The sequence below is a fragment of the Perissodus microlepis genome, chromosome 1 (assembly GCF_051167445.1).
Source record: "Perissodus microlepis isolate ML-2025 ecotype Zambia chromosome 1, ASM5116744v1, whole genome shotgun sequence".
Classification (NCBI taxonomy): domain Eukaryota; kingdom Metazoa; phylum Chordata; class Actinopteri; order Cichliformes; family Cichlidae; genus Perissodus; species Perissodus microlepis.
In genome coordinates, this window is record NC_140461.1 from 14,515,710 (window position 1) to 14,530,912 (window position 15,203).

Here is a 15,203-nt window from a genome sequence, read left to right on the forward strand (position 1 = left end):
TCACAGTCAGCCTTCCTAAACGTCCATTTCCTTATGAAATTGATCAGCGTCTCTTTGGACTGAATTCACATTCAGAAGCAGATAATTCCTCCCCATCACTAATACATCCAACCACTGCAAAATCTTTAGTGTTTCTGTAGGTGGTATGACCTGGAGGGGAGTTGTACTGAAGTTTGAGGTGTACAAGGTGAACAGGAATAGAGACAGAGCAGTCTTCTGTGGACCTCCTTTACCATCAGAGGACTTATGTGTGTAAACATGCCACTGGAAGAACAGTGACTACTATTAGAAACCTGTATCTCTTCCTGGAGCTCTACAATCAGACTACTTGCTTTGATTCAACTCTGATAATCTATTAGATCAGTGTCCACCGTATACTTACTAAGTTTGCACCAGGAGATAGGAGTTAGCTTAGCTCAGGATAAAGAAACAGAGGAGGAGAACAATTTCTCATAACCAAGAAAATGAATGGAAGTTGAACCACAAGTGTTTGACTTACATCTTAGTTTCCATACACATGAAACAACCAATTCTGTGTTTTTTGCAAAGATAAACCTCTTTTCTCTTATCTGTTTTTTTTGTTTAGGATAAAAATGGGTTATAAAAAGAAGAAGGAAAATGGTACAAAAGCAAGGCAATATTCTAATATTTGGAGTATAACAAGCCTCTCCTTTGAAATTAATTGAAGCTTGTCAAGACCTAATCAAACACACGGTCATTCATATGCTGACACACTAACGAACACACACACACTTGCGTGCACACATGCTCACGCAAACATATGGGAAGAAAATGGCTGTGGTGACATTTCTCTAGTAAAAATGTCACCTGCGGTGGGGGTTGGTTCCCTGCTGAAATGGCATTTGCACACATTCACGCTCACACATGGGCTTGCATGCTCACATATTCATGGGATTATAGTATACAATGAAAGCTGTCAAGGAAGCAGCGTAGCCCCTGGTGGAAACGTGTACGATACATCCTGCAGAATACATGGGCCTGCCCGTGAGTGTTATGGGGGGTTAGTGTTCTCCCCGATGTTAATATGGCACCAAACAGATTGAGACATCACATTTAAGGCCAGGGGAAATCAACCTGTGCAGGTCAGAAGTACGTGTGTGCTGCAGAAAGAAAGACAGAGAGAGGGGTCCGGCTTGCTCTATCTAGGGATGTCATATTGTTTCTATACACGGTGCTTCTGTACATGTTGGTAAGCTCCGTCTCATTTTAATCAAATCAGTCTGTTGGGAACTTTCCATTCAGAGCACTGACAGCAAGGGGAGATGTATATCGGTAGGAAATTAAACTATATATGCTTTATCACTTAGGAAACAATCTATAGAGTACACTGACATTCAGCAGAGACTGAAACATTATCATCTTTGAAGCTGTCAGATGAAAAGCAAAGATAAAAAAATTGCAGAGGAGTTCCAGCGATTGGATGAAAAGGATTTTCATCTATAATTAAGAAAGATAAGTTACACTAAAAAGACTTTCTATGCATCTTAAATTGACTATCCAAAATTCGTTTTAGAAGCTATGAGTTTCATGATGGATTTATCACCAGCTGTCATCAGAAGTGTCGTTTAGCAGTTGAGATAAGCTAATGCTTGTATCGCTGCTAGATTATGGAATCATAATTCTCCACTTCTAAACTGCGTGCATTCGCTGTCTTTTTAGTTTTCGGGAAGAATCTGAAAATATTGGACCTTTTCTTTTTTTTGTTTTTGCAGTCGAGTCTGGAGAAAATATTCTTGTGTGTCATATGTCTGTTTCCTTAGCCACGTGAGCAGCATTCAAAGCCGTACTGTTACTCTTAGAAATACATGAGTATGTCACAGTTGCCCCAGGGGTACATATCCTCTTTTGAGCTGCCTATTGCACTTCATTCACAGTTTTATATGTGATCTACATAGAGTTACCTGAAGAAGGATAAGAAATTTTATTAGAAGTGTTAAAAAGGCTAATATGGGAAGCTTTCACTTGTCTACTCCTTCCCCGTCTCTAACCTATCTTTGTCTCTTATCTAGTGAAGGAAAAACCTTATCTTATTCCCACTTTTATATCTACTCTTCTCTGTATCTGAATGACAATGAAGGACTGAGATTTTTTTTTCCTTCTCTTTAATCTCTGTATCCAGCATGTTGCACATGTGCTCACTCACAGATTGTGAGTTGACCTTGGGGTAAAATGATACTCCGACAGCTAATCAATTTTTAATAGCAGCCACGATTCCCCACAGGCCACAAACTGTGTTCGTCTATGTCATGAGTAAGCACGTGCAAGCGCATTTCCGTGGGCCTTTGCATGTCTTTGCACCTATCTGAGTGTCTGGGCTTTTGTATCTAGGTGAGTGAGTCTGTTATAGGAATCCAGTACAGTATCCACTTTGTTCCACCTACTAGCTGAAATATTAATGCTGTCAGTATTGGCAAGCCTGAAGCATGCGAGACTCAGACACACACACACACACACGCACAAACCCACACAGTTAGCATGGGTGTATAACACTCTCGAGGCTATATAATTTAAATTGATGTGCCTTAAATTTGATGATAGACAAGAGAGCCAGTCAGGTAATTCCTTTCCTCATTTTTACTCCTGACGGATCAATTTTTTTAAGAAATGCTTGACACACAGCATATTAGATGACTGCTGTTTTTCCTCTTTCTGCCCACATTACACTCACTATTGTTGCCTCTCAGCAAGAACATTTGAGTTCTCTTCTGTTTGAAGATTGAATGTTCTCCTCATGCCTGTGCAGGTTTTTTTTTCCAGGAGCCACAATTTCACAATTTCATCAAAAAACATGATGCCGGGTTTGGCAAAGGATACTTTTAAAGAGTCCTTTTTTTCCTGGTTCAGTGAAGCTTACAAGCAGTAATATGACCATTAGAAAGCATATGTATCAGCTGCTATGGATAGTGACTGTCACCCAAGAGCGGTATCATCCTTCAGTGTTTCATAATGTTTGTAAATATGCAAGTGATTTCTAGTTTAACTTTGTCCCTAGTGAAATATTAAAATAATTAATTAAAATAATCTAACATTGGTATCATATTAAAATGCACATAAGATAATATTGTAAATAATACAACAGCAGTAACGAAATCATTGAAACTCCAGCACAGTAGCTTGTGTTTAATGCACTGTAACAGCAGAAGATGGAAAGAATAATAAGACAATGAATTAGTAAGCAGCAACCTGCAATCACATTGTGGCTACTACTGCTACGCTGAATGATAGAGCAGTGCTTTTTGATCCTGTTGTTAAGCTATGGCTCAGTCAGAGTCAGATAAACTTAATTTATCCCCAAGGGGCAAATTCCAAAAATTGCTACATTTTATGTAGAAAGAGAAATTTTGGAGAAGTTAAAAGCGTGTTGTATTTCCTCTGTGGCCCATAAGCTAAACAAAGCAGTAAATGTTCTTTAGGTACCTGCACCACAGGCACCTAAAGAAAATCCAGAAGTGCCTAAAGGTGAACATAGAAGTCTTATGTGATTCCAAAACATTAAATTGCTTCATTATTTCACAGTTTCTGATACAGCAGAGCTCATTTATGTAAATATCAAACCTCAGGGTTGTAATATCTCGGCAGTACATCCAAAAGAGAACAGCTAACATGAATCTTCTGAGTCTGCGAGCCGAGGTGAAATTAATAAATTAGTTCAGAATAGAATTGATTGAAGCCTGAACTTTCTGTTCCTATATTGTACTTGTATCGCTCTCTTTGTACATGTGTTTGCACAAATGTCTGTTTCTGCAGTCTTAGGGAACCAATTAGAGCTCAGTCTCAGTCTCTTATTGATTTTCCAGCCAATAGCGATGAAGCTCTGCTGTAAGGGGGCTATCGAGCAATGGTCTCTAAGCTCAGGGTTAGTTGTTTAATTCCTTTCCTTAAATTGGCTCAATGACTTCATTGTGGTATTTAAAGTGGAGGATCAGGAAGATCTGTGAAGGCCAGTTTTCAGAAAGATGTCCTCTTCTTTCTTTTCTCTGTAAATGCGAATCAAACATACACTCTGACACATTCGAAAGATGTTCAAGCATTTAAGAATTTCTGTTTCAGGATTTAAAAAAAGAGCAAAGTATTGATGACGTTTGAGGTAAGGAAAGGCGAGTGAGATGAGATGAGAAAATGGAGTGGGCTGAGATATTGAGCATTGTGATTTTTTTTTTTTTCAAATATAGAGATGTAGATGGTTTTCCGTCTTGCAAAAGGGAATAACAGACAGAGCAGGATAAAGAGAATATTTAAGGTGAAAAAAGAAGAGAGGAAGTGAGGGTTGCTTCCAAAGAGGGAGCTGGACAGAGTTTGAGAGCACCGTGACAGCCGCATTAGTGTCTGGAGAGTCATTAGTGACCCATTTCTCTCTCAGGCTACATCTTTCTTTCTCTCCCTTCTTTTTCATTAAACAGAGCAAAGAGCCCATTAGCTTTGTGTTCCTCCTGCAAATCTCATATTGGCTGCGCCACATTTATTGATTCACCAGAGCGAGTAGTCCAAGGATCCTCTGAGATTATTGTGGGTGTGGGTTTTTATAAAACATGCAGACAAATGATTTCACTACAGATCTCATTTCAGATTAAATGCCTTAAACTGAGTGCTGAGCCCAAATGTTTCTGAAAAACAAAGCTGGTGATTAAAAGTTGAACTACACTGTATGTAGTGGCACAAAGGGACCTTATTTATTGTGGTATATTTTTATATTTTAACTTAGAAATAGTTTCCCTCTTGATGTTCACCATCATTACTGCAGAGCTTTTTATTGTTGGTATAAAAGGTAATTGAGGTTAATGGCCCTTGGTGGGTCTTGCGATTTCATTTAATCTTTTAAAAACATATAGGAACTGCATTTTGGCCCCACTTATACCTCAGTCTCACACACATACACGCATACATGAACACCTTCCACACTCTTGGATATGAGGAGGAAATGGGCTCTTAGGGGGGAAGACTTTATGAGTTACGCCTTGTAAAGCATGCGTTGGTGAAATCCTTCCCCCTAGGCTCTTACTCATGTGATGGGCTCTTTTATTGGGGTCAGGAGAGGGCTTAGTACTGAAGCTAAGACTGTGTGGGAGAGACTGAGCTTGTGTGTGTTGTAGGTATAGGTGTTTATTTATTTCTTTTATTTGATTTTTTTGGCACAAACATTAACCCAACTTTAAGACTCAGTATGTTCAGTTTTCTTAAGGTCATCAAACGTTACACATTTATTGCATTTGGTATCTCGCTTCATTTCACGCCCTCACCTATAGACAGGCTTTAAGGTTTAACCACATGTGCTATTAACTTCATATGAGAAAGCTGGTAACATCCACACTCTTTGATCGACACTCACAAAATTGGTTGAACCGACTCTTAAAAGGTCTGTGGTCATTTGGTGATGCAACCGAGAGAAAGCCTGGCAGCGTGCTTTTATTTTTAATAAATCGGGGTGGGTTTGTTCAGTCTAACATGACTTTGTTCTGATTACTTTTAGCTCTTTCACCCTTGGCTAAAAGTTATTATTTAAAAAAATGATAGCAGCAGAAATAACCTCCCTTGGCAGAAAATTTACTTTATATAGTTAAGGTTGATATTATCTCACAGCACAGAAATGTGATGGATGACAATTTTCACTTGAAATTTTTTCATTTTTTGAAATTTTCACAGCCAGGGACCCCTACTTAGGGTGCTAACACACTTATTAGACCACCTGGCAGAAAATTACAATTTCTATATGAAACAAAGCCATGGCATGATGAAGGTTTCGTGCTTTTCAGTATACTTTTATTAACTCTAACGGTTGCTGTCACGCTACACACACAGCTGCAGCTTTTCAGCTCGCAGCTGAGCACTCCACTACCAACAATTCCATGACAGGGTCCAGTTCACACTTTAAACCCGGCGAGGCGTGATTGTGCGTCCGCTCCCCTGCAGTGGCACTGCAGACCACGCCCCGCCACATATTTTTAGAAATCTGTTAAAAATTATATTATTTGTTAGGCAAATAACAAACTGAATCACTAACCTAACTAACCTCTTTGTCTAGAATTCCTTCTTAAGGTTCAGTGTCTTACCTAAATATACGTTGACATGCAGACTGGAGTGGCCAGTGAATCTATCTATCCTACTTCTGATTGGTAAACAACCTGTTCTACCTCCTGAGCCACAGCTGCCCAACTAAAGACCTTGTGCATACTGCTGGGGTTACCATTATAGTAAAAAATATATATATATATAGTTTGGTAATTACCAACACTGTTAATTTAGAGAACCTGTGGCATGAACCTGGTAGTCGTTTAAGCACCGTACATAAATGCATTGTTGACTTTACTTGTAGTAAGCTAATACTCAGCAGGATTTGGAGTTTTTGGGATTACTGTGTGATGGGTAATCCCATGGTTACGTTTAACTGAAAGCACACTTCAGGCGATGATTCATCTGTGCTAACAAGCACAAACAGACAAATGATTTCTCTCCTGCTCTCTCTCTCCCTCACAGGAGCCACATCTTTTTCATGTGTCCAGCACCTTTGTGCCTCATAGATATAAAATATGACAGGGTATGACACATAAAAACAGAGTTCACTGAATTTTTTTTTCTTACTAAGTGCCTCAGTGCAATATGAAGTACTGAAAGCTAAGCACACTTTGTAACTATCATCATAATATAATTGATATTGTCCTGCAAATTCTCAGCTTATGACATCAGGTGTTGAAATACTCACACTCTGCCCCATTGCATGTAATTCATGTATTATATTTGTATTACCTTGATGTACAGCTGAAAGTCTGCACTTTAATCGTCTCCTGTTTGTTTGATATAAAATCCACTGTGTTGGTGTAAAGAGGCAAATAACAAAAAGACAAAAAACAAAAAAGTTTCATTGTTCAAAAGGACGTAACTATACCTATTATATTGCACGGGGGGTGAAGTTAGATGCTTAATCCTGTTTCAGTGTTTGAATCCAGTTCTTGACTTAACCAGTAGCTGCTTCTCAGATGAGACTTGGAGGCCAAAATTAATGATGAATTTATGTAGTTTCTCTCAGATTCTGCCTGTCATTAGCTGATCTGATGTTTGCTACATCTGTCATGCCGTTTGCCATAAATCGTCACGGTGTCCAAGGTTTTTGGAAATTTCTGATACTGTGACTTTGTCTATTAACACTATTAACATGTTGTGAAGAGAATGACTGCAAATGAACAAAATGTAACATCCATCCATCTTCTTGTGCTTATCTGGGGCCGGGTCGCGGGGGCAGCAGCCCAAGCAGAGAAGCCCAGACCTTTCTCTCCCCAGCCACCTCCTCCAGCTTGTCCGGGGGAACACCAAGGTGTTCCCAGGTCAGCCGAGAGATATAATCTCTCCAGCGGGTCTGCCCCGGGGCCCTTCTCCCAGTGGGACATTCCCAGAACACCTCACCCAGGAGGCACCCAGGAGGCATCCTTGTCAGATGCCCAAACCACCTGAACTGGCTCCTTTTGATGGAATTGCTACCTCATCGTGGTGGAGGCGTTTGTGTGTCCCAGAGATTCCAGTGGCTATGTTGTCCGGGGGCTTCTGCTCCCTGGTAGGGTGTCCCATTGCAAATTGGTCCTGGGTGAGGGACCAGACAAAGAAAGATTCAGAAGACCCCTATGAGCAGAACACCAAGCGAACAGTTCACCCTGCCCAAAGTAGGGTTACCGGGGCCCCGCCCTGGAGCCAGGCCCGGGGAGGGTGCCCGAAAACGAGCGTCTAGTTGCCGGGCCCAAAAAAAGGGACATAGGCCCATCCTCCTGCAGGCCCACCACCCACACGAGGCGCAGTGGGGGTCGGGTGCATTGTGTGCCAGGCGGCAGCCAGGAGTGGAGGCTCTGGCGGACCGATCACTGGCTGCCAAGAATATCAAAATGTAACACTATAAAACTATAACTGATTATATCTAAACTAAATAGTTCTCATTTTTCACACTTACATTTTAAGGTACAGGAAGAATTCCAGGCAGCTTGTACTACCAGTTCAATGAAAGGCATCTGACATTGACCGAGACATAAATTCTGTATCAAAGCAACAACAGAGACACAAAACATCTGTGATATTTGAATAGATATAAGACATTAAGGATGGCACACACAAAATATCAAATGCATTTAATAATCAGGTTGGCTCCTATCAGCCGCTGAGACAGTTGGTGTGGTTAACACTGAGTCATAACAGCACCTGACACCCAGTGCCAATCATCCGCTTCAACCGAGTCTCTCTCCCGATTGTCAAAGGAGAAGTGCGATGTAAATCTTCAGGATAATCCTGTACTGCATCGCAGGGAGGAAGATTTAGTGACAGACATGAAAAGAGGAAGACAGACGGGCTGAATCAGAGAGCGATATAGTCAGCGAGACATCAAACAAGAAAGAGAGACAAAGACAAATTCACACAGATGAGGAATGGAAGGAGAAGATGAGCAACAATAAACTGCTGGGAAGTATTTCAAACTTGAAAACACCTTTTACCGACAGAGACCAGGGCTGTTTATATGTTAAAATGTTCTGGAGCTCAGTCAGATTCGATGACGCTGCGTTTTGCAGCCACTGATATCACAGAAAACAACAACAGCTGCCAGGCGGCAAATTGCGGCTGCTAACAGTTTGTGACAGGAGTGGGAGGAAAGGACGAAGGAGAGGAGGAGTGAAAGCTAAAATAGAATTCCTGCAATTCAGGCTTTTGATGTGCGGCAGTGAAGTGGAAGTAGAGAAGAGGTGTGAACAGAGAGAAAAAAGGAAGGGATTTAGGATAGAAGGAGAAAGAGATAGCGAAAGAGTGACAGGTAAAGGAGGGGAAGGGATGAGGGAGGTAAAAGTACTTAGAGGGAATAAAGTGATGAGAGGGAGAGAGAGCATGTGACGACTTGTATAAGCGCAGAACTAAAAAGCGGAATTTTTGTGACTCTGGTTTTGTGGCTCTATGTCGTTTGTAGCTAACATGAAGATGTCTTCCAGCAACACTACTTCACAGTAACACATACAAGGTCTGCTCATGGCTTTGACACAGGCAGATTTCTTTAGCGGGGAAAAAGTGTTCATGCTTTAAAAGTGAAATAGAAATGGGTGGTTGGCATGAGGAGAACCCGAAACTCAACAGAAGAGCTTGTCAGACTGCTTCATGTTTCATGACAAGTGATCTTAGACACTGGCAAAGTTTTCTAAACTATCTCAGAAAGTGTGACTGTATCAATGTACTTTCACACTGCTGTTTGTCTGAGTGCCCTGCTGACTTTCTTGTTTTTGTTGGACCAGAAGAAATCCACCCCTGCAGAAAAATTGCAAACAAACAAGCTGATTCCCAAACACACGTGAGAATCAAGCTTTGACTGATAATCCTGCATTTACCTTTAGCCTCCTGTCTAAAAACAACCTCTGTTTTCGCTTATTGTCTTACCCTCAGTCAAAGGAGCTTGCAAAGAAAAGCGTCTGGACTTCTTTAAGTTTACTTGAAGACGTTTCACCTCTCATCCGAGAAGCTTCTTTGGTTCTAAGGTCAAATGGTGGAGAGTCCCAGATATAAACCTAGTGGGAGTATCCCCCCACAGAGGGACAAAAGGACCCCCTGATGATCCTCTAATCGCCTGAGCCAAGGTGTGAAACTGGGTGTGGGTCCCAATCAGCCAGAGTTTCGGGTGTGTTCATTGTGAAACCTGGCCCCACCTTATCATGCGAATTCATGAGGTCAGATGGCCCAGGATGTGAGTGGGCGTTAAGGCGTCTGGGAAGGGATCTCAAAACTGGATTATAGATGGCAGAGAGTTGGTGTCGTAAACCCCCGCCTCTGTTCAAAGATGGTCGCTCACAGTGGACATAGATGGCTTCTTTCACTCCTCTTTCAAACCATCTGTCCTCTCTGTCCAAAATGTGAACATTGGCATCCTCGAAAGAGTGTCCTTTATCCTTAAGATGCAGATGGACTGCTGAGTCTTGTCCTGTGGAGGTGGCTCTTCTGTGTTGTGCCATGCGCTTGTGAAGTGGCTGTTTGGTCTCTCCAATGTAGAGGTCTGGGCATTCCTTGCTGCACTGTACAGCATACACCACATTGTTAAGTCTGTGTTTTGGCGTTTTGTCTTTCGGGTGAACCAGTTTTTGTCTGAGCGTGTTGCTGGGTCTGAAATGCACCGGGATGTCATGCTTGGAGAAAACTCTCCTAAGTTTTTCTGATACACCGGCTACATAGGGGATGACAATGTTGTTGCGTCTGTCCTTCTTATCCTCCCTCGTTGGTGTCTGGTCTTCTTTTCTGTGCCTCTTTGCTGACTTTAAGAACGCCCATTTAGGATAGCCGCACGTTTTGAGTGCTTCCTTTACATGTGTGTGTTCCTTCTTTTTTCCTTCAGGCTTAGAGGGAACATGTTCTGCCCGGTGGTGTAGGGTCCTAATTACTCCTAATCACTTGGAGTAATTAGGACCCTACACCACCGGGCAGAACATGTTCCCTCTAAGCCTGAAGGAAAAAAGAAGGAACACACACATGTAAAGGAAGCACTCAAAACGTGCGGCTATCCTAAATGGGCGTTCTTAAAGTCAGCAAAGAGGCACAGAAAAGAAGACCAGACACCAACGAGGGAGGATAAGAAGGACAGACGCAACAACATTGTCATCCCCTATGTAGCCGGTGTATCAGAAAAACTTAGGAGAGTTTTCTCCAAGCATGACATCCCGGTGCATTTCAGACCCAGCAACACGCTCAGACAAAAACTGGTTCACCCGAAAGACAAAACGCCAAAACACAGACTTAACAATGTGGTGTATGCTGTACAGTGCAGCGAGGAATGCCCAGACCTCTACATTGGAGAGACCAAACAGCCACTTCACAAGCGCATGGCACAACACAGAAGAGCCACCTCCACAGGACAAGACTCAGCAGTCCATCTGCATCTTAAGGATAAAGGACACTCTTTCGAGGATGCCAATGTTCACATTTTGGACAGAGAGGACAGATGGTTTGAAAGAGGAGTGAAAGAAGCCATCTATGTCCACTGTGAGCGACCATCTTTGAACAGAGGCGGGGGTTTACGACACCAACTCTCTGCCATCTATAATCCAGTTTTGAGATCCCTTCCCAGACGCCTTAACGCCCACTCACATCCTGGGCCATCTGACCTCATGAATTCGCATGATAAGGTGGGGCCAGGTTTCACAATGAACACACCCGAAACTCTGGCTGATTGGGACCCACACCCAGTTTCACACCTTGGCTCAGGCGATTAGAGGATCATCAGGGGGTCCTTTTGTCCCTCTGTGGGGGGATACTCCCACTAGGTTTATATCTGGGACTCTCCACCATTTGACCTTAGAACCGAAGAAGCTTCTCGGATGAGAGGTGAAACGTCTTCAAGTAAACTTAAAGAAGTCCAGACGCTTTTCTTTGCAAGCTCCTTTGACTACGATGACCTGGATGACTGAGAACCTTCACAGACATGTCTTACCCTCAGGTGAAAGTGATGGTGAGAGTTTGCCCGATGTCTCAGTCTGATGCTGCCGAGTCCAGTTCCTTTCTCAAAGTGGATCCCAGGAAGAAACAAATCACCATCATGGACCCATCAGCAAATCAGACGCAAAGTGCTGCCTCTCAGAAAAGGGCCGGAGCCAATCAGGTCCCACCAAAGATGTTCACTTTTGATGCAGCGTTCCCTCCTGATGCATCACAGGTCAGAGACATTTTATGTGACAAAGTCTGGTAAAATGACTATAAATAAAAACAAAATTATGAACTTCACGCTCTTCTTAAATTTTGTTAAGAACTGGATACCATGCTGGTAGATAAAATGTGTGGTTGCAATGCAAACAAACACCGTTGTTAGTAACAGACTAATAAAATACAGAAATTTCTTCTCAAAAACTGGATTATGAGCTTCTCGGACAGGCTCTACCATAGCTGCTATTATATTTGTCACATCTTTAGAGCATTAAAATGCTCTAAAAAGCAACAGTTTCACAAACAGATGCTTTGGAGAAGAAGTTAGAGAGGCAGGCAGAAGAGGGATAGTGGATATTTTGGAAAAAGGATGTTAAAGATGGATCAGCCAAGCAGGAGGAAAAGAGGAAGACCAAAAAGGTGACATGGATGTAGAGAAGGAGGTCATGCAGAGTTGGTTGGTGTGACAGAGGAGGATGCTAAGGATAAGGTAGGACTGAGACACATGATCTGAAAGAAGAAGTCTTTGACTTGCGCATTACCTTTACGTTTGAGCCACAGAGGTCGCTGCTTGGTCGGTATGTGCATTTGCATGAATCTAGGCTAGCTGTGTTCCCCTGGATGAGCCAGTGAGATAAGCTTAAAAGCAAATGCTGATTCTTTAAGACATTTATAGAACCAGAACACAGTAATACTGACAATTACAGGGAAGTTGCCCATCATCTCCTCCACACCAACAGTCAGATGTTTAAAAAATCAAAACAAAACAGCAGAATCCTAGCTCCAGCGCGAGTGTGAATAATGTTTGTCTAAAATTGAATGTATTTCTGATTTACTTGACCCTGTTTATTCCTCTGTCTTCCTGCGTTAGGCGGAAGTGTGTGCAGGAACAGTTGCCGAGGTCATTCAGTCAGTGGTTAACGGAGCAGATGGCTGTGTCTTCTGCTTTGGACACTCTAAACTGGGTAAAACTCTCACACACGCACACACACACACACAAAAACTACAAAATCAGAGCTTGGCTCGTGAGTCTTCTTTAGTGAGTGTGACCATCGGTGTGTCGGCTCTTCACTTGGCCGTCGCTCCACTAGCCCTCATCTATCAGAGAGAGAAAGAAGAGGATTAGTGTCTGCTGAAGCTGAAAGCATTCTCAGTCTGCTCTGTCTGTGTTTCTGTCTTCCCTTTTCTCCCTCTAATCCTTCTGAAGCTGGTTGTCAGAGAAGTTCTCTTAAAAAGGGTCAAGGCCCCTCACTGCATAGTGCAACATGTCTGATCCCAGACATACACTGAGACAAACAAAGACCCACCACAAACACGCAGACACACACACGAATAAGGCTTCATCGACTGTGGATCAGCCGCTGCTGTGTTTGTCCTTGTAAACACAAGCAGCATTTCCCCTTCTCAGTTTGTGAGCCTTCAGCTTGAGTTTCTAAGTCTCCTTGAACTGCAGAGCATGACAACAGCAGAGATGTGACAGTTCGACTGGCACTGCAGTGCAAAGATCAACATGTAAACCGCTGTGAAGCAAAATCTTGCCAAATCTGAAGAAAAAGTCAGCTCAACTCAAACCACAGTCAGTCAGCAAGATTATGTAAACACTATCCAGCTGAATTTCATAAAACTTGGTGAGGATGTGGAGAATGGGCAAACGATCGCTTTCTTTAAAATGGCAAAATACAGCAAATATTTCGATAACTTTTAATTTGTCTTTTTTTCTATTGATAGCTGGTTCCCTTGCTGCAAATATGGCGTGAACAGTGTTGTCAGTGTCTTTATATGGACCATAGGAAGATTAAAACTACTTAATGGAAGCTAGTAGGAATTCAATTAAGAAAATAAAGTTGGAGAGACTTTAAAAAAATCAAGTGTATATACAAATTTGATGAAGCGTCATCATGATCTAAAGGTTGTGACTCAGATGATGAGCTGCTGACTTCCTGTTTTCTTCTTAAACACATGACAGAGTAGGTCTGACTATACAAAATGTCATTGCAAAACAAATATATTCAACACTCTACTTCTTCATATTTTACCACTTTTTGTTTATGGCGAATGTAAGAATGGTCACTATACGGACATCTTTGAGCAGTCCATCACAACTCCCGGTGGCCCAATATCCTATCTAATAAAATAGCATTAAAAATAGATCATGCACATAAAAAATGTGAAAACCACCACTAGGGTTTACACAGTCAGCACAGAATGATAGCAGAAATAAGATCCAGGACAGATCAATCAAACAGATGCACATGTAACCGTCACACTCCCAGGACAGAAACAACATGGTGCAAAGTGCACATACGACAGCTTGTCTAGATCCATGTTTGTCATTTTAACATGAATACATATTTTCATTCAGCTGTCAAATATTGACATGCAAAATACAGACTGTCTCGTGATTTATGATGCTTGTGATTCATCCTGTGTAATATGGCTAAGAGTGAAGCTAATATCCTGCTGCCGGTGTTTGATTATGTTAATAACACTGCAAACTCTTTTATTTGATTGAAATCAATTTCTCAATCAGTTTTACTGCTATATTAATGCCGTGACCTCACTCGTATCTGTTCAAACGGCTGCTGCTGTAGCAGCAGATGAGTTAATTCTTTGTGATCCAGCTCACCTAAGGCCATGGATTTTAATGAGACCGCATTATAATGGCATTACCTTTTTACTAATTAAAATGGGGAAAGTAACACAACGAGCATTTACCTTCGGCTCTGTGGCCCTTGGCTGTAGACACATGTGGGGATTCTGGCACAGACCAGTCTACTACACACTCATGCACATTTTCGCAGTGAGCAAAAGGGAATTCATTAAAAAGGAAAAATTAAATAAAAGTCTAAATGATCCTGAACAAATGGATGAACTTCAGGAATTGAATCCTCTTGCTTTGAGTCATGTGTGATGGATTTTGTAGTGGCCATCCTTAGTAATGATGAATGCGCGCGTCTGCGTAAGCTCGTGTGTGGATGTCTTTGAACAGCTCTGCCATGTTCCCTCACACATATTCACTTTCTCTCTGATAGCAAAGGTATGTCAACCTGATGAGACCAATTCACAGAAATATGCATAAACCACACATACGTGGATACAAACGCATTATGATAAGTCAGTGGAGTAGGCAGCTATATGAGCACAATTTGCAGTTTTCAGTAGTCAGAACAGAAGGACGCATTATAGAGCCACACATAAACTCCCACAGATGTGTGTTTTAATGTGTTCTTTGTCACTTGCACACAGGCTTTAAAGGCAAAAAAGAGAAAGGGTGGTTGTTCAGGTGCTCTGTGGTTATGTTAGTGGTACTACACAGAGCCGTTATGAGTCAAGGAATCCATCTGATCTGCTAAATGAAAAGAAATCAACTGGTAAATCTGATAAATCAAAGTAAATGACCCACTGTTGCTTTAAAAGAGCTCTTTAACATAGCAGATAGCAACATTTTATATAATCTTTAACATGTGTTTAAAAGCTTTCTTTACATTTTATCTGGAAAACTGAACATTGTGAATTAAAGAAGTGTATTGCTTTATAAATACTGC

General features: G+C 41.7%; 1 protein-coding gene across 2 annotated transcripts in view; it reads left to right on the forward strand.

The window, feature by feature from the left end:
• The window catches only part of kif26ba (kinesin family member 26Ba), a 100,050-nt gene that overhangs the window by 56,782 nt on the left and 28,065 nt on the right, over window positions 1-15,203 (forward strand). For both annotated transcript variants that reach the window (XM_084931140.1, XM_084931150.1), the window contains exons 6-7: window positions 11,456-11,671; window positions 12,530-12,623. In XM_084931140.1, the coding sequence (XP_084787266.1) occupies window positions 11,456-11,671; window positions 12,530-12,623 (310 nt within the window). The remainder of the gene's footprint in view (window positions 1-11,455; window positions 11,672-12,529; window positions 12,624-15,203) is intronic.